The sequence below is a fragment of the Ranitomeya variabilis genome, chromosome 4 (assembly GCF_051348905.1).
Source record: "Ranitomeya variabilis isolate aRanVar5 chromosome 4, aRanVar5.hap1, whole genome shotgun sequence".
Lineage (NCBI taxonomy): Eukaryota > Metazoa > Chordata > Amphibia > Anura > Dendrobatidae > Ranitomeya > Ranitomeya variabilis.
In genome coordinates this window covers 43,902,301-43,922,921 of record NC_135235.1, presented here as the reverse complement: position 1 = coordinate 43,922,921, position 20,621 = coordinate 43,902,301, and the positions used below count along the sequence as shown (strand labels likewise).

At 45.2% G+C, this 20,621-nt stretch overlaps 1 protein-coding gene across 1 annotated transcript in view; it reads right to left on the bottom strand.

Annotated features, from left to right (window-relative positions):
* Positions 1-20,621, bottom strand: part of GLRX3 (glutaredoxin 3) — a 39,123-nt gene that overhangs the window by 6,740 nt on the left and 11,762 nt on the right. The window contains exons 3-6 of the mRNA XM_077258432.1: positions 12,578-12,652; positions 9,321-9,522; positions 2,649-2,821; positions 2,507-2,568 (exon numbers count right to left, since the gene is read on the bottom strand). Of these exons, the coding sequence (XP_077114547.1) occupies positions 2,507-2,568; positions 2,649-2,821; positions 9,321-9,522; positions 12,578-12,652 (512 nt within the window). The remainder of the gene's footprint in view (positions 1-2,506; positions 2,569-2,648; positions 2,822-9,320; positions 9,523-12,577; positions 12,653-20,621) is intronic.

The following is a 20,621-nucleotide window of genomic DNA, read 5'->3' as shown; positions in this document are numbered from 1 at the left end:
CCTCATCCAGGGAACGGATTTATAACCCTTCCCAGATGGATGAATTTTCAATTTTTCTTTCCCTTCTTTTAAGAAACACAACTTTTTTTTATGCAGACAGAACTATATGAAGAGTTGTTTGGTTTTTTTTGGGGGGGGGTTGTTTGGAGGGGGCCAGGGTGACAAAAATCCTTTTGATATATAAGTGGAGTGAGAGTGACAAGAAATGAAATTCTGCAATTTGTTTTGTTTGTTTCTATTTGTTTTCGGGAGTTTCGATTTTTCTTATTACGTTTAAAAAAAATTTTTTTATATATATATATATATATATATATATATATATATATATATATATATATATATATATATATATATATATATATATATATATATATATATATATACACACACACACACACACACACACACACACACACACACAGTACAGAGCAAAGGTTGGGACACACCTTCTAATTTGAAGATTTTTCTGTATTTTCATGACTATGAAATTGTACATTCACACTCTAGGCATCACAACTGTGAATTAACACGTGGAGTTATATACTTAACAAAAAAGTGTGAAACAACTGAAAATAAGTCTTATATTCTAGGTTCTTCAAAGTAGCCACCTTTCGCTTTGATGACTGCTTTGGACACTCTTGGCATTCTCTTGATGAGCTTCAAAAGGTAGTCACCTGGAATGGTCTTCCAACAATCTTGAAGGAGTTCCCAGAGATGCTTAGCACTTGTTGGCCCTTTTGCCTTCACTCTGAGGTCCAGCTCACCCCAAACCATCTCGATTGGGTTCAGGTCTGGTGACTGTGGAGACCAGGTCATCTGGTGTAGCACCCGATCACTCTCCTTCTTGGTCAAATAGCCCTTACACAGCCTGGATGTGTGTTTGGGGTCATTGTCCTGTTGAAAGATAAATGATGATCTAACTAAACACAAACCGGATGGAATAGCATGCCGCTGCAAGATGCTGTGGTAGCCATGCTGGTTCAGTATGCCTTCAATTTTGAATAAATCCCCAACAGTGTCACCAGCAAAGCACCCCCACACCATCACACCTCCTCCTCCATGCTTCACGGTGGGAACCAGGCATGTAGAGTCCATCCGTTCACCTTTTCTGTGTCAGACAAAGACACGGTGGTTGGAACCAAAGATCTCAAATTTGGACTCATCAGACCAAAGCACAGATTTCCACTGGTCTAAGGTCCATTCCTTGTGTTCTTTAGCTCAAACAAGTCTCTTCTGCTTGTTGCCTGTCCTTAGCAGTGGTTTCCTAGCAGCTATTTTACCATGAAGGCCTGCTGCACAAAGTCTCCTCTTAACAGTTGTTGTAGAGATGTGTCTGCTGTTGGAACTCTGTGTGGCATTAACCTGGTCTCTAATCTGAGCTGCTGTTAACCTGCGATTTCTGAGGCTGGTGACTCGGATAAACTTATCCTCAGAAGCAGAGGTGACTCTTGGTCTTCCTTTCCTGGGGCGGTCCTCATGTGAGCCAGTTTCTTTGTGGCACTTGATGGTTTTTGCCACTGCACTTGTGGACACTTTCAGAGTTTTCCCAATTTTTCGGACTGACTGACCTTCATCTCTTAAAGTAATGATGGCCACTCGTTTTTCTTTACTTAGCTGCTTTTTTCTTGCCATAATACAAATTCTAACAGTCTATTCAGTAGGACTATCAGCTGTGTATCCACCAGACTTCTGCACAACACAACTGATGGTCCCAACCCCATTTATAAGGCAAGAAATCCCACTTATTAAACCTGACAGGGCACATCTGTGAAGTGAAAACCATTCCCGGTGACAACCTCTTGAAGCTCATCAAGAGAATTCCAAGAGTGTGCAAAGCAGTCATCAAAGCAAAAGGTGGCTACTTTGAAGAACCTAGAATATAAGACATAATTTCATATAATTCCACATGTGTTAATTCATAGTTTTGATGCCTTCAGTGTGAATGTACAATTTTCATAGTCATGAAAATACACAAAAATCTGGAGGTGTGTCCAAACTTTTGCTCTGTACTGTGTATATATAATTAAAATGGCTATGAAGAACAACATTGGAAGTGAACTCGAGACAACTAGCAAAAGTGACCATCAAATGTGGCATATACCAAGGTGATGATCTGTCCCCATTGTTGTTCTGCATAGGCTTGAACCCCTTCAGTCAGATAATTACGGAGTCTGGCTATAGATACAAGTTCAAGAGTGGAAGCTCCATCAGCCACCTCCTCTACATGGATGACATCAAGCTGTATGTGAAAAACGAACGAGACATCAATTCACTGATCCACCTGACAAGGATCTACAGTGAAGACATCGGGCTGTCCTTTGGACTGGAGAAGTGCGGCTGGTTGTAATAAAGAGACTGATGGAGTGGCATTGCTGTGTGAGAACTTGTGCTTTATGTGTTTTTACTATGGGGTACACAGGAAGTTTTGATTTTTTTTGGTTGTTTTTCTTAAGTCAATGACAGCACTATGATCACACGTCTAGGCTATAGATGAGCAGCCTCCTACCTGTCTTCCAGGCTCTGGGCCTTGGGACACATGGTTTGCAGCTCCCCTGATGCCTCCATCTCCTGAGGATGAGACCAGCAGTTAGATATGATGGGTGTTTTCTCGCAGTGTGACACCACCTGGTGCTCGTGCCGCCGCTCACCTTCACGATGTCCAGTCCGCCTATTAGCTCCCCATTGATGTAGAATTGCGGATACGTGGGCCAGTTGGAGAAGGTTTTCAGTCCTTGCCGCACTTCTTCATCAGAAAGTATATCGAAGCTGCTGAATTGGATTTTATGCTTGCTCAGAATATCCAGAATTTGTCTGCTGAACCCTGCAAGAAAGAAAAACTGGTCTCAACAGTGGTAGCGGCAAAATTTATACATGAGCGAATTATTTCACACTCACCTGAAGTGTACTGCCGTGCAGAAACCCATCTATGGGCTGTGCATTATACTGAATGGAGGACTATGCACTGTGCATTATACTGAATGGAGGACTATGCACTGTGCATTATACTGAATGGAGGACTATGCACTGTGCATTATACTGAATGGAGGACTATGCACTGTGCATTATACTAATATGGATGACTTTGGGCTGTGCATTATACAACATGGATGACTATGCACTGTGCATTATACTAATATGGATGACTATGGGCTGTGCATTACACTACATGGATGACTATGGGCTGTGCATTACACTACATGGATGACTATGGGCTGTACATTATACTACATGGATGACTGTGGGCTGTGCATTATACTACATGGATGACTATGGGCTGTGCATTACACTACATGGATGACTATGGGCTGTGCATTACACTACATGGATGACTATGGGCTGTGCATTACACTACATGGATGACTGTGGGCTGTGCATTATACTACATGGATGACTATGGGCTGTGCATTACACTACATGGATGACTATGGGCTGTGCATTACACTACATGGATGACTATGGGCTGTGCATTATACTACATGGCTGACTATGGGCTGTGCATTACACTACATGGATGACTGGGCTGTGCATTACACTACATGGATGACTGTGGGCTGTGCATTACACTACATGGATGACTATGGGCTGTGCATTACACTACATGGATGACTATGGGCTGTGCATTATACTACATGAATGACTATGGGCTGTGCATTATACTTTATGGATGACTATGCACTGTACATTATACTAATATGGATAACTATGGGCTGTGCATTATACTAATATGGATGACTTTGGGCTGTGCATTATACTACATGGATGACTATGGGCTGTGCATTATACTACATGGATGACTATGCACTGTGCATTATACTAATATGGATAACTTTGGGCTGTGCATTATACTACATGGATGACTATGGGCTGTGCATTATACTACATGGATGACTATGCACTGTGCATTATACTAATATGGATAACTTTGGGCTGTGCATTATACTACATGGATGACTATGGGCTGTGCATTACAATACATGGATGACTATGGGCTGTGCATTACACTACATGGATGACTATGGGCTGTGCATTATACTACATGAATGACTATGGGCTGTGCATTATACTTTATGGATGACTATGCACTGTACATTATACAAATATGGATAACTATGGGCTGTGCATTATACTAATATGGATGACTTTGGGCTGTGCATTATACTACATGGCTGACTATGGGCTGTGCATTATACTACATGGATGACTATGGGCTGTGCATTATACTTTATGGATGACTATGCACTGTACATTATACTAATATGGATAACTATGGGCTGTACATTATATTACATGGATGACTATGAACTCCGGAGTACTCTCTCTCTCCTGGCAGCTCAGTGATACACTGCGGGGGCTATTACCTCCTGTCAGTGTATCGCAGGTGGCCAGGTAGTGTAGTCACATCTCACAATGTGACTCTTCTACAGGTGAGATCTCCGTGGGACACTCAGGATTACGTGGACTACGGCAGACAGGTGAGTATATGTTGGTTTATTATTTTACATTTTTTCTATGAGACGAGGGCATCGGGGATTTGGTGTTAGGTGAGTATAATGGGTTTTTATTTTATTTTTATGCATTTTATATGTATGTAATTATCTTTTTTTTTTCTTAAACTGTGAGCATGGGCGCCGAATGAAGAGCCTAAGTCTCCCATCAGCAGCACTTGCTGTCACTGTTATCAGTGACAGCAGACGTAGTCCAATGGGAGCAGTAGTCTCATCAGCCCACGCCTGCTGACCTGCGGTAAGCTTTTTACCACAGGTCACCGCTGCGGGGTCACAGTCACAGCTGTGGGGTCACACTGACATGTGACAGCATTACCCCACAGAGCTCTAACCAATGGTAGCATTACCGCCAATAAGAACCACACAGATGACAGTGTGGGAACCCCCCTAGGAAGCCGGTAAAACGCAAACAAAAAAACTCAGTAAATCCGCAAACATTTTTATACCTGCGCTTTCCTGCAGATTTGACTGACTAAATTGAAGTCAATGGATGAAAAACGCTGCAGAAACGCGCAAAGAATTGACATGTTGCAGAAAAAAATCTCACTGCGAATACTTAAGGAATTGGTCATGTGCACAACACTTCAGGATTGTCATGGAATTAGCTTGCGTAAGGATTCCATAGCGTTTTATGCCCAATTCCGTGCAGAAGAAATGCATAAAAAACGCACTGTGTACACAGAGCCTAAAGGCCGAATTCAGACGTCCATTTATCACATTAAAGAGTATGGATTATGTTTTCTGGACTAAATTGCTCGTCTCCTGAACCCGTCCAAACAGAATATCAAGTTTGGGTCAGAAGACCCATGGTCAGTCACAAAATCATGGTCCAAACTTGGTCCTCAACAACCTCATAGCCATATATGAGGCTATCAAATTTACACAGGAGACCCTCGGCTGGTCGATGTGTGAATCCGGTCTAAGGCCGACTGCCACCTTCCTTCCCAGACAGAGGTGTCCAATAGTTTGGTTAATTATTTCATAGTGAAGCTATATAGCCTTCTCTGCAGGTGGAACGATCGTTGGTAAACCTTTCTTTGGTGTATTGGTCACCACTAACACTAATGATGGCCCGATGAGTATCCTCCTCGTGTAACATATTATGGCGTCCCCTCCGCCTGCCCGGTCCCCGAATGTGAATCCCCTCTGTGTGACCTCCCATTCCCTTAGCTGAGCCATGGCTTTCCCTTCCGGCACTGCTGCGGTGCGGCCACGATCTGCATGCAGTGGAGGTGTGTGATGTGCGCGCCGTTATTTACGCTCTGCTGCCACTCAAGTGTTAAGTTCATGTACAGCCCGGAGTAAAACACAGATCCCAAAATGTGCCGTCCATCGGGGAGTTCATTAGTAAATAGCTGAAGGCTGATTGCTTTTGGTTATTCTGTTTCCAATACATTCAATCATTTTTACTGTACCGGGCCCCAGCACAAAGCTTTGTGGGAGCTCAGGGCGACGGGCGTGAACACTGGCAAGATTGATGGGCTGGATTCCAATTTTAAGGGTTAATGCGGCACAGTGTAAATGTTGTGCTACGGGACAGAACTGCCGAGCGCTTTTATTCCTGCATGGAGGCTAAGAAAGATGAAGACGCATTTGTTAAATTATTCCTTTCCTTAGGTCTTATGTTTACACTTAGAAAAGATCATATAGCGATTTTTGCAGATTATATTATTCACTTATTAATATGTAGTTTTATTCTGAAAAAAAAAAAAAAACTACAAAAATAACTTTATCCCCCGAAGGAGTGAAAATAACTTTATTCCCCGAAGGAGTGGTCTCTTTTTGTTATCAAGACCAAGCACTTTATTTTCTTTTCATATTTTTAATTATGCATTACAAAAGCTATATTGTTTTTTAATTTCTTTAATTCCTCAATTTATTCTTGGGTGTGTATATATAATAACTTAAAAAAACAAAGTTGAGTGCAATTTTATTTCCATTAACCCCTAAGAAATAAATTACATTTACATGTGTCTATCTATATACCGTATATACATACGGTATCTCTCTCTCTATACATACATATACATATTATATACACACACACACACACACACACACACATTTCAATTTTTGATTTTTCTACTTTTTTCTTAAAAAATTTTGGAGGGGGAGATGGACTCAATTACACTTTCAATTCTTTTTTCTTTTTTAATTGTTTCTTTTTGTGGTTGTTATAAATGCTTATATTATAATTATTTGATTGCCTTTTTTAATTTATTTTTATATGGGAAAGTGAATAAGAAGCAGAACGCTATGTGGTTCAGCTGAAATCACCTATCCAAAGGACAAGTGAAATTGTATTGGTCAGTGGGGGTCCGACTGCTGGCAGACCGGGGCAATCACCCCACACATACTTTACGGGACTGCAGTGGGAAGCAACTCCATAGGGAATGAATGGCGCGGCGGTTGAGCATGTGCGCTACTGCTCCATTCTAACGGGTATAACAGTGCCCTCTTCTGCCATCAGAGGGGGAACAAGTGGCCCGACCCCCCATCACCTTGAAAAGGTAATAAATGGGTTATTCAATGAAAGTAAGTTAACATTTTGTCGCTTCAAACTAGTTTTGACAATTCTGGAGTTATTTTAAATATTTTTTTTTTAATAGAAATTTTTTTTAAAAATTGTTCTTTTTTCTGTTGATTTTTAATCAACGTTACTGTCCTCTGTCTGACTGGCTTTGTTTTTTAATCCCACTGTAGGACTCAGAGTGGCTTGTCTTTGTTAAACCCCTAATTGCCATGGTCAAACATCAGCAATGCGACAAAGATCACCAAAAATCCAATCTCTCTGTCAACTCCTCAGAAGTTACTATTCACCATAGACTTTAAAGGGATAGACAGCTGGGATCTTACATTACTCCGATGCTGCTCGGCTTTATATATTTATAGCTAGCTATGACCCATTAAACGCTAAAATATGGCAAGTACTTGGACAACACACACAGATGACAACCAGGTGCTAGACACTTTTTAACAAACCCAGTCACTTGTTTGGGTGGACGATCTGCAAATTGGACGTCTCATTTTTCCTTTTTGCAGACAATACATTAGCAAAGAAAAAAAAAACAGCTTGTAGACTATAATGCGCAAGTTTTCTATTCATGAAAATCAGCGATGGACTACACGTGAAACACTCAAGTGTGAACAGGGTCCAACACACAAGTATGGCAGCAAATTCACTGCAGAAAGGTCTGCCATGTGTTGACCTACAGTACATACCGCTCCTGAGGCGGATAATCCTCGGTCCAGGGCAGCCTGCGGGGCAATCCTCGGTCCAGGGCAGCCTGCGGGGCAATCCTCGGTCCAGGGCAGCCTGCGGGGCAATCCTCGGTCCAGGGCAGCCTGCGGGGCAATCCTCGGTCCAGGGCAGCCTGCGGGGCAATCCTCGGTCCAGGGCAGCCTGCGGGGCAATCCTCGGTCCAGGGCAGCCTGCGGGGCAATCCTCGGTCCAGGGCAGCCTGCGGGGCAATCCTCGGTCCAGGGCAGCCTGCGGGGCAATCCTCGGTCCAGGGCAGCCTGCGGGGCAATCCTCGGTCCAGGGCAGCCTGCGGGGCAATCCTCGGTCCAGGGCAGCCTGCGGGGCAATCCTCGGTCCAGGGCAGCCTGCGGGCCAATCCTCAGTCCAGGGCAGCCTGCGGGCCAATCCTCAGTCCAGGGCAGCCTGCGGGCCAATCCTCGGTCCAGGGCAGCCTGCGGGGCAATCCTCGGTCCAGGGCAGCCTGCGGGGCAATCCTCGGTCCAGGGCAGCCTGCGGGGCAATCCTCGGTCCAGGGCAGCCTGCGGGGCAATCCTCGGTCCAGGGCAGCCTGCGGGGCAATCCTCATTCCAGGGCAGCCTGCGGGCCAATCCTCAGTCCAGGGCAGCCTGCGGGCCAATCCTCAGTCCAGGGCAGCCTGCGGGCCAATCCTCAGTCCAGGGCAGCCTGCGGGGCAATCCTCGGTCCAGGGCAGCCTGCGGGGCAATCCTCGGTCCAGGGCAGCCTGCGGGCCAATCCTCGGTCCAGGGCAGCCTGCGGGCCAATCCTCGGTCCAGGGCAGCCTGCGGGCCAATCCTCAGTCCAGGGCAGCCTGCGGGCCAATCCTCAGTCCAGGGCAGCCTGCGGGCCAATCCTCAGTCCAGGGCAGCCTGCAGATTCTCTTTGAGCTACTTTCTAAAATACTTTGTATTTCTTACCTTAGTAAGAGCTGATTGCTGTCAGTAAATAGTGATATTCTTAATTACATGATAATAAAAAATATCTATCATGGCATTCATTCTGGAAACCCAACAAATCAGATATTAGAGGGTTATTAAAAAAAATCCCACACACAATTAAGGGGGGATAACGTGCTTATTGCTGGGGTCCGACAGTCATCCAGAGATTGGGGTGCTGCGCTTGGTCTTGAATAGAGTGGAAGGGCCACGCTCGACCTCCTCTTCATTCATTGTCAACAGGACTGCGGAAGAAAGCCGAGCACAGTGCTCAGGCACCCTCACAGAGAATGAATGGAGAGGAGGTCAAGCGTGCACGCACAACTCTGCTACATTCAAGCCCCGTTCTTGGGGATTTCAATTCCTGATCTAGGGATCACGCGAGGACCCAGCGGCTTGGACCCTCAGCAATAAGTTCTATAACCCCAACTCAATGGATAGGGGGTAACTGTAATCTTTAATGCCGTATGTAATCAATTTGACCCCCAACAATATTTTCCAATGTCCGCAGAAGGTCACAAGGTTGTCAGACTCACATAAACCAGTTACAAGTCAGCGTAGAGCAGAGGGGACATGATGACTACATCACAAGCCTTTCTCCTGCTCCATCCATGGACGTACCACATCTGGGCTCCTGAGGGGACCCTTTCATGAACAGCATACAAGGGGCCACGTTGATCAGCTTCTTCAGCCGCACATTGATGTCTTCCTTCGGAGCGCTGTTGGAGGTAGCTGGGGGAGAGGCGTTTGATGCATGGCGCTGGACCCGTTTGGTCAACTCGGGTGCATGGGCCCCGTCTAACCTGTCAATCTTCTGAGAATTCTAGGACAGAAAAAAGAAGGATAAGAAGCCTGAGAATCAAAGGCAGATACTACAAGAGGGGAACGCAAATCTCGGGGGCTACAGCCTTCATTCTTACTTGTCAATTAAACAACTGCAAAATTGCTACCCTGGTGTAATAAGTGATACGAGCGTCACCACAAAATCCAAAAAACGAACAAGAAACATCTCAAATGTAGTCAACGCATCAAAGCACGACCTTCATAATAACATCTGTAGAGGATTCGGGAAAGGTGACAGATTGGGGGACGTTTTACTGACCAATATCCCAGAATTCTGGCTCCAATTGTGCCAAAATCTGACGTACATGCAGTCCGCCGAATTTGGGGGGGTTGCTTATATTTATGGCATTTGTTTTTTCATTGGGGAGGTGCAGCAACTGAAAGATGTAAATTGTGCTAAAATTTCAGGAATGGGTTAATGCCAGGTGCCATTATTTTGACACCATTCATCCTTTGTGGTACTTTTAAAGTCACTTTTTTTTCCCCACGTCTTGTATCCGATGTCATTTACTGCACCAAGTTCTTCAAAATGGAGAATGCGGTTCATGATTATTTGCTCAAAATGATCCTTTTTTTGTTTTTTTGCATGTTCTGCTGAAATGTCATATTATTTGAGAAAAAATATATATATAATAGCTCCGACGAGGCGAGGGGGGAGAAGGGACGGAGACTTGAGTACATCTGCACAAAAAAAAAATGTTGCACGTGACGAATTGTGGCGCACAAATCTGGAAAATAAAAACTATGGCCACATTGGTGAACAAGAAAAAGAAATAAAAAACGATTTAAAGGCACAAATTTAAAAAAGAGAATTTGGTGCAAATCAAAAAAAGGCTTAAAAACACCCCCCCAAAAAAAAGCAGAAATGCAACCATGAATGATCGCTGCAGCCAAGAAGAACCAATAATTAAATGTGTCCAATGTGCCCGGCAAGATGTAGGCACCAATGTGATATATTGGGGGTAGTTTCTGCTGCCTTTTTAAGGCCAGTACTAATGAATCTGCCCCACTGAGATTGGCATAGTACTGGGCCTGAGGGGCTGATGGATGGCGAGGGATTCTTTCAGTGCCCCCTGCACTTACCATATATTTTCCTGTGATGGCCCCTTTAAAGGGATGTTTCCAGCTTACTAAATTGTGTCTTAATTCTAGGGCCCTAACTGATCCCAAGGAACATGGTGTAGGGATGTCACTACTTTAGCAATTGGACACATTTGTGCTCCTGGCCACCCGACTATGACAGTACCATTCACTTGAATGGAGCCGTTCTGCAGCGATGGGCTTGGACCACCGCTGGGCAACGGAAAAGCAATAAAGTGGCGGTGCTGCCGCCTGTTTATTCTCAAGATCAGCGCCAATATTTAATGGGAATGGAATACCCCATTGAGTGTGTTTTTCAGTTTCAGTTTAATATAAAAAAAAAAGCCAACTCTGTTTTAATCACCCTCCCCTGGTCCAGCGCCAAGTATTCAGTGCTGCTCCTGGTCTCTGTTATTGTCTGCAGCGCTGATGTCATAACACTGCTGCAAATAACTGGTATGATGACAGCTGTGCAGCCAATCAGCGCTGCAGACAATAATGGGGACCAGTGGCAAAGACTCGATGCTGGACCAGGGGAGAGTGAGTAAAACGGTTTGCTTTTTTTAGCCCTACATTACCCTGTGTAACAACAAAGCAAACCACGTAAAGGTATCTCGTTTGGCCATTGAAGAGTTTAAAAAAAATTCACCGAATACAAGGAAATTAAAAGATTCTCGGTGTTCAAAAAGATGAAGAAAAAAAAAAAAAAAGTTATAGACCATCCTGGCCAATAGAGGGGGATATACACCCACAAAACACCATGCTGTTCGGGAGAGAACTCGCAGAAACTCCGACACTCGGCACAGATACATTTTTTGTTCTTGACAATTCCATGGAAAATCATCATTATATACAGTAGTTACAAAAAGAGCAAATTGTGTCTGTTCACATGTGGCTGACATGCTGAAAACATCGGCTCTGTGTGGACTCGGCTCACAAGTTTGCACCTCTTTACATTTTGGGGAGTAAGAGTTTAGTGACTGTTAATTTTTTTTTTAATATATATATATATATATATATATATATATATATATATATTATATATATATATATATATATATATATATATATAGAAAGCACAAGGTTGTTCTTAGAATTTTTTCGCTACTAAACTATGGGTAAAGACTGTACAGAAGTCTTGGCGAGACATCAGGAAGGTTTCACCTTCACAAGCATTTTTTTTTTTCTACTACATGTTTAAAATGAATGAAAGTAGCTACAATGACTATCTTTCTACGGTAACAGACTACAAACAAACCCTGTGTAGTCAGGTGATACAGTCAATCCCATCTGCTCCCTCTCGTTTTGGTTGGTTACTTTGCAGTAGGGCGCAGATGGCATTATAACGGCACAATTTGCTCGCAGTACGTCACTGTAGCTGAAGACGCACAACAGAAAAACTGTAATTTCAATTATTCGCATACGGGTTTATTTTTAGGCTTGGTTCACACTTATCCTGCACTCTACGTTGAGCACTGCGTCGGTGTTTCCATATAAATACAAAAGAAAAAATCGGAGTCAAATGGAAGCCCGACAGAACCATTTATTATAATAAGGAAAACGGGGGTCAATGTAGTTTGGTATTGGCAGTGACATATTTAGGTGGACAGAAAAGTAGACAAAGAACCTAATGTATCAGCCTGGAAAATATAGGATACTGCCAGATCAGGCCAAAGTGCCTCTATCTGTATCATTATTCTGAATGGCTCCGTCAGGGTTTCTTTGTTTCAATCCTGTTTTTTCGGAAATATAGATGGAAACCCCAAAGCTACGCTCAGCATAGAGAACAGTATAAATGCAAACTAGATGCACTGGAACAAATCTAAAAAATGTTAATATTTGTCCAAACATATATACATACATAATTTGTGTGTGGAGATGTGTCTATAGATATATACATACATCTATAGACACATCTCCACACACAAATTATCCATTTCCGTTGCGTTTCCTACCTTAAAAAACAAGAACGTTGGCACAGAGGTGATCTCGTACTTCTCCGACACTTCAGGAATGGCTTCGGCTTCAAGCTTCAAATAATAAAAAAGGAGAAAAAAAAAAAAAAAAGGTAAAAAAAGAAGAAAAAAAAACTACAATGTTGAAGTAATTTTATTTTCATGTCCCTTTTTATGGCACGTTTAGAAAACCCTCGCAGGGATACTTGGGATGTTTAAAATGGAGTTGAATGCAAAACTTTGCAGGTCATTTGCATTTAAATGAGACTCGCCGGGCTGCCCCTGTCATCCACTGAGCCTGCACTATGACAAAACAGGTTCAAGGGTTCTTATTTTGTTGCACATTTCAAAAGATGCCCCGAGGCTGCAAATAAAAAATTTTTGGTGCACTAGTGACCTAGTAAATTTTCAATCATATGCAGCTACTACTATATTGAAATCCATAAATCACTGACCCCAGTTATGTCATGATTACAGTGCTTATTTTCTGCCCACAGCAATTCTAGCTGTTTGCTCTATTGACTAATTTCGAGAGGCAGTACATCAAGACTGACATTTGCAGCTCTCTGCAAATTATGAAGCAAAAGGAAAAAAAAAAAAGAAAAAAAGCGAGGGGAAAGGAGAATTTCTTCAATAAAGCTATTGATGTCGGGTAAATTTTACGCTTAACCCTTCGTGCCGCAGCTCGTTTCTAAGCAGAACAATGAGTGATAACGCTCGGTAATTATTAACAAATGGTGGCAGGTGATCGAACATTAGTCAGTCGGAGGAGCAGGGTTTTCGAGAAAGGATAGTTTAGAATTGATGAGACAGCTTTTTAAAATTGCCCCAGTCCTTGAATCTGCATGTCCTTTATATTATATTGTAGTAAGCCTCGTTCCCATTTCCCTCCATTAATGCATGCACGTTACAAGCGGCACCAGCTGTCGAAATGTGGCGTTAGAGGGGCAAGGCAATGGGAGTGAAGGGAAGAAATGGCCGGGAAATGTGCTGGAGAGCGACACAGGAACCACATGGTGCAGTGTGTCTCCACTGCAGTTCCCAAATACCCTCCTGTAACTCATGACTGTCCTACGGAAGGAAAAAAAGGAAAAAAAGAAAAAATGAAGGTGTGATAAGTGATAACTTACGGATCATTAGCGACCCAACCGCTGTGATCCCCACCTGGTTCTCAGAATATCCCCCACCCTGCTAATAATCCGGAAGCCGCATACAGACCCCAACGCTCCAATCACTTTGGCACTGCCAGAGATCTACAGGAATCCCAAGGAGAATAAACAGAGTGGTGGACGCCATTCCCCATGGAGCATTTCAGAATACAATTGTAAGGATCAGTAAGGGTCTCACTGGACACACCCCTAACGATCCATCACTTATTACCGATGCCTTTAAAGAACTACTACTGGTACTACTACTACTGGTACTACTACTACTACTACTGGTACTACTACTACTACTGGTACTACTACTACTACTGGTACTACTACTACTACTGGTACTACTACTGGTACTGCTACTACTACTGGTACTACTACTACTACTGGTACTACTACTAGTGCTGCTGCTGCTGCTGCTATTACTAGAGCTACTACTAGAGCTACTACTACTAGAACTACTACTATTAGTAGAACTACTACTAGAACTGCTAGTAGAACTACTACTACTACAACTAGAACTACTACTACTACTAGAACTACTACTAGAACTACTACTAGAACTACTACTACTAGAACTACTACTACTAGTAGAACTACTACTACTTCTAAAACTACTAGTAGAACTACTACTACAACTAGAACTACTACTACTACTAGAACTACTACTACTACTAGAACTACTACTAGAACTACTACTACTAGAACTACTACTACTAGAACTACTACTAGAACTACTACTAGAACTACTACTACTAGAACTACTACTACTTCTAAAACTACTAGTAGAACTACTACTACTACAACAATTACTACTAGAACTACTACTACTACAACTAGAACTACTACTACTACAACTAGAACTACTACTAGAACTACTACTAGAACTACTACTAGAACTACTACTAGAACTACTACTACTACTAGACCTACTACTACTACTACAACTACTACTAGTAGAACTACTACTACTTCTAAAACTACTAGTAGAACTACTACTACTACAACAATTACTACTAGAACTACTACTACTACTACTACAACTAGAACTACTACTACTACTAGAACTACTACTAGAATTACTACTAGAACTACTACTAGAACTGCTACTACTACAGTCTAATTATTGTGCAAAATCCTGTATTTTTAATCATCTTTCTACATAACTGAAGGCACATTTTAAAAGGAATCTGACAGCAGGTTTTTGCTACGAACTCAGAGAGCAGCAAGATTTAGGGGAAGAGACCCCGAATCCAGCGATGTATTACTTACTCTTCTGTGTGTTACGGATTCAATAAATTCAGGGTTTTATCAACAGAAGATTATCACTGAAGGACTAGTTGTCTCATGCCTCCTGGTCCAACGCCGCCCCCAGCACTGATTGGCTGCTTTCTGTGTAATGACAGAATGCCGCTAATCAGTGGTGTGGGCAGGGTTATACACAACTCAGCATTCCGAGCTCTGCTAATCCGTAGCAGAGAAACCTGTGATTCTATCACAATGCTGCACCCTGTAAACTACTAAGCGACACATCGCAGGGGAATCAGGGTCTCTACAGAATACTTTGAGCCGAGTTAAAGAAATTGTCCATCTCTGGAGACTATTTTTTTTATCTAATTAAATACCTGGATTTACAGCTAAAAATATTTTTGTCAATCTGGTTTTATAGTTATTTTGTAAGCAGCTTAAAATTTGCATCAAAAAATGCAACAAAAACGCAATGTGTGAACATTATTTAAGTAATGAAAAAGACACCAATTTTCGAAGTAAATATATTTATAAATGTGCTATTGACATGACATTATCAGTTATGTGTAATAATGAGAAATGGCACAGGGAAAGTGTTGAACACATGAAGAAAAATGAAAAAAGCCATGGAAAGTCACAACAGCAGCTGAAGTCTATCAGTAATTAGAGAGCAATGCTGTCACCAACTGAAAAATAATATCAGCTCGTTCAACTGATGGCCTATAAAAAGGTGTCTCCTTACCAAGTTGCCACACAAGAGACATCTCATGATGGGTAAAACCAGCGAGCTGCCTCAAGACCTTCGCAACCTTATTGCTGCAAAACATACTGCTGGCATTGGTTACAGTAGGGTTTTTAAATTACAGAAGGTTCCAGTGAGCACTTGTAGGGACCGCAGGTAAAGAAGGATGCAGGGACAAATAGGAGCCAGAAAGCAAATAGCGTTTTTAACTTTCTTTTTAACTTCCAACCAAAAAGATGACAAACGTTTTTCCACGCAGGAAACTTATATACAAGAACACAATCTCGCAGTAAATCCTAACTACTATATGACCGCCCTGAACTATACCCGTAGAACGCGGCAGCGCCTCACTAGTGACTCCCTACTAAGATAAAGTCAACAACGGTCACTTATCAGTGCTGGTTCAGCGATGTAGTCCTGACGGTGAGGCTCCGACAACGCCGTAGTCCTGATGGCGGAGGAAGGAGGTGTCTTCTGGCGACGGGCCCAGGCGTAGAGTCGAGTCCAGAATGTCTTTTGCGGTGCTGCGTTTCCTCCTGCAGGCGGACGTTGATCCGAGGTAACAGCCTCCCAGTCCAGAGAAGAGTCTTTTTGAGGAGGATTAGGAGAATAATCAGTATCAGTCACAGCTGAGACGAAACCATGCGAGTCCGTAGCACTCTCTGGCAAGGTGCTCTCAGGGAGTGCGGTAATACTGTCCCTGAGCTGGTCAGCACTACCCCTCTGCCTGGGGGGTCGCTGACGACGAATGCGCCTCTTTTTGGGGGCTCTGGTAGTTGCCCGCAGTGTCTGTTGCACGTTTTCCCCCTGCTTCCAGCAAGTCTCACTGCGGCCTGCACACTCACAACAACTGCGCTGCAGTTTCCTCTCCTCAGAGATTTCCCGCGCTTCTCTGCCCCTGCTTTCGCGCGTTTTGCTTTTTATCCTCTCCTCTCCCTGCGTCACTCTTCCTCCTGTCACATGAGCCTGGCTTCCCATGCACCCCTCAAATCCGTCCCCCGGAACCCCGACTCCCGGCAACAATGGTTCCACCCGTCTGCACAGCTCACCAGGTCCCTGTCCCCTACATTCCCCCACCCTGTATGCTCGCCAGTCCCTGGGCGAGGCCTTCGCACTGACAGGTCGCCCACCTGACGGATTGTTCCACACTTGGGTCTGTCTGGTGTGTAAGTCAGGACTGTAGCGAGTTGGGGGTCTACCGGCAGTAGAACGTTCAGAACGTCGTGGCTCGGGTCCTTGTATAGGGGGTGTTGGGGAAATGTCGTCAGCGGAAGAGTGACTGGTCAGGGGTAGTGTAGTAGTCGAGATAGGGGGAGTATTTTGACGCCGTTCTTCTTCTTCATCATCTTCTTCATCCCACCAATGGTTGTTGGGGGATTCAGTCGTAGGTGGCTCTTCCCTGATTGCGGATTCCGGGGTGTCCGAGTCAACAGAGCGACACAACCGGAGCATGTTGCGATGAAGAATGCGAGTACCTGTACTTCCGAGGGCCTCAGACTGCACTTCATATACAGGTCCATGCGGGTCTATACGGCGAAGCACCCGATAGGGTGTTTTTTCCCAACGATGGTCTAACTTGTTTTGCGGTCTTTGCTCTCGAACGAGTACTCGATCACCTGGCCGGAACTCTGGGGGTTTTGCTGTAGGGGTGCTCCGATGCTCCACTTCCCGAATTCGAGTGTGTACCAGTCGGTGTAAGGTCTGCAGCCGATGCCGATGATCACGCACCCACGAAGCCATCCCTGTTCGGGGGCCTTCTTCCTCCGAAGACAGTTCCAGATCTGTCATGCCTTTTCCTGGGCGCCCAAAGACCACTTCATACGGGGTGCGTCCTGTGACTTGATGAACTCTATTGTTGTAGACCCACACTAGGTCCGACACATACTCCGGCCAGCGGGCCTTCTGATCTTGTTCTAGCGCACGCAGCATTTGAAGCAAAGTACGGTTAAACCGCTCACAAGCCCCATTTCCCTGGGGATGATACGGTGTGGTGCGTGACTTATCAATGCCGTAGAGGCGATGCAGCTCTTCCATGACTTTGCCCAAGAAACAGGCGCCTTGATCCGAATGTATTCGCCTCGGACAGCCGTAAACTTGAATAAAGTTCTTACAGATAGCGCTCGCCGCCGACTCAGCTGTCTGATCACGGGTAGGGGTGACTACCGCGAATTTTGAAAAATGATCTACCATAACGAGGCAGTGTTCGTAGCCTTGATGCGCTGCTCCAATGGTAATGTAGTCTATCATTAATACTTCAAAAGGGGCAGACGTCGTGATGCTCTGCACAGGCGCCCTTTCCTCCGGTGACTTGGTTAGCTCACATTGTCGACATTGTCTACAGGCAGTTTGTACTTCCGCAAGCAGCCGAGGATGATAGAACCGAGTTTGCAGCCACTTAAACGTCCTCTTCACTCCGAAGTGTGCCCCGGACTCATGAGCTTCTTTAGCAACTGCGGCCACCACGGGCCCTGGTAAGACCATCTGCCAGGTCGACTCGGAATCTGCCTGAGCCATGGTTAAGTGGCATAAGAGCCCGTCCTGAAGAGTTAGGCGCTCCCACTGCCGCAGAAGAAGGTTCAGGTCTGACGGGAGAGTTTGTCCAGGGCTTCTCACGGGCAATAGACCATTCGTTATCCACTGTCGCAATGGAGCTAGTTCCTGGTCTTCCTGTTGCAGCCGTATCCATTCGTCCCGACTCTGAACCAACAGTCCTGTAGCCGTTCCGTTCCCGGTCTGTTCCCGGCTCACAGCCGTCCGAGTAGCGCCCCCGATGGCGTAGGGGATTTCTTCTCCCTCCAGCTCCTCATCTCGGTTAGTCCTTGGGGGATTCTTCCGCAGACGAGATAATGCGTCAGCATGAACATTCTCCGCTCCTCGCTTGTAAAGGATACGGTATCTGTACTTGGCCATCCGGGCTACCCAGCGCTGTTCTAGGGCACCCAATTTTGCATTTTCCAGATGTGCCAATGGGTTGTTATCCGTGCGTATCAGCACCTCGGAACCGGCCAGGTACTCAGCGAACCGCTCCGTCATAGCCCACACCACGGCCAGCAGCTCCACCTTGAAATAACTGTAATTGTCTGGGTTCAACTCAGAGTCATGAAGAGACCGACTCGCATAGGCGATCACTCTCTCCCGCCCATCCTGAACCTGAGACAACACAGCCCCCAATCCCTGAGAGCTGCCGTCGGTGTGTAGGATGAACGGTTGCGAAAAGTCCGCATAAGCCAACACCGGCGGCTCCATGAGAGCTGTCTTCAAGTCCCGGAACGCTGCTTCTTGTGACTCCTGCCATTGTATCTTCTTTCCCCGTTCCTTGGGGGAGCTTCCTTTCAGCAGGACTTGTAGATTGTGAGAACGGCGAGCAAAATTCTTCACGAAGCGCCGGTAGTACCCAGCAAGGCCCAAGAACGCCCGTACATCCTTAGCGGTCTCCGGTGTGGGCCACTCCTGGATTGCAGCAATCTTCTCCTGCGATGGCCGGACTCCTTCGGCGGACACCACATGCCCCAGGTACTCGATCTGTTCCCGGAACAAGTGACACTTCTGGGGCTTCACCTTAAGCCCGTATTTCAGCAACCGGTCTAGTACCTGTTCCAGTCGGCACAGATGTTCCTCGAATGTTGGGGCGTAGATGATGATGTCATCCAGATAAATGAGAGTGGCCTCGAAGTTCAAATCCCCCAGACACCGCTCCATTAATCGTTGGAAGGTGCCTGGAGCGTTGGCCAGCCCAAACGGCATTCGATTGAACTCAAATAGTCCCATGGGAAGGATGAACGCTGTCTTAGGACGATCTGCTTCTGTCATCGGGACCTGCCAGTATCCGCTGGCTAGGTCTAAGGTGGAAAAATATTTGGCCCGACCCAGCACGGAGAGAGACTCCTCGATACGGGGAAGTGGATAAGAGTCTCGGACGGTGCATGCATTTAGCTTACGATAGTCCACACAGAACCGGAGCGTGCCGTCCTTTTTCCGCACCAGCACGATCGGGGCAGCCCACGGGCTCTGACTCTCGCGGATCACTCCCTTTTGTAGCATCTGGCCTAACAACGTCTTTACTTCCTGGTACATCTGCGGGGGAATCTGTCTGTACCGCTCCCTGATGGGCACTGTATCTCCGGTCGGAATTCCATGTTCGATGGCCGTGGTACAGCCAAAATCATCTTCATGTTGCGCAAACACTTCAGCATAGTGTCCAAGGAGCCGCTGCACTCGCGAGACTTGTGATGGATCCAGACCCGGTAATTCTGCTCGCATATGTTCCAGAATAGTTTGACCTTTTCGGAACGCTATCAGCTCAGGATCCTGTGTAGACCGGACACTGACCATCCAGGGATCAGGGGAATCCACCTTTAACTGTAAAGTATCTGGAGGAGGCATCACTTCTAACGGTCGTAACACTTTGGCCATCTCACTTCGGACCCGTAGCACGACATCGTGTTCGTCCACATTCACACATCGCACTGGTACGGCCCCATTTTTAACAGTAGCCAGAGATCGGGCCACCAGCAGTCCTGTGGGCAAAGGGGACGTAAAGGTGGGCTCAACCTGCACTTGCACTCCTTCCAGAGGGATGCGAGCTCGGATGGGCAGGGATATAACAGTCTGTCCTGGGGGAAACGTCACTTCTGCTGTCGGGGAGGTGATTACTTTCCCTAGTATGTCTCCCTCCTGAAAGGTCTCTTGCACACGGACTTCCCTCACTAACTGTCTGAACACGGAGCCTTGAGGTGTACTGGTCCCCCACTGATTGAGTGTCTCTTGTGTGGTCTCCCCTAACAGCAAACTGCCAAAGTCCTTCAATACATTCATCCCCAAAGTCACGATATGTTGTGGGCTGGGATCCCCCCGCGTCAACACAACCCCCCGGCGGCCCAGGTCTTTCCCACATAAAGAT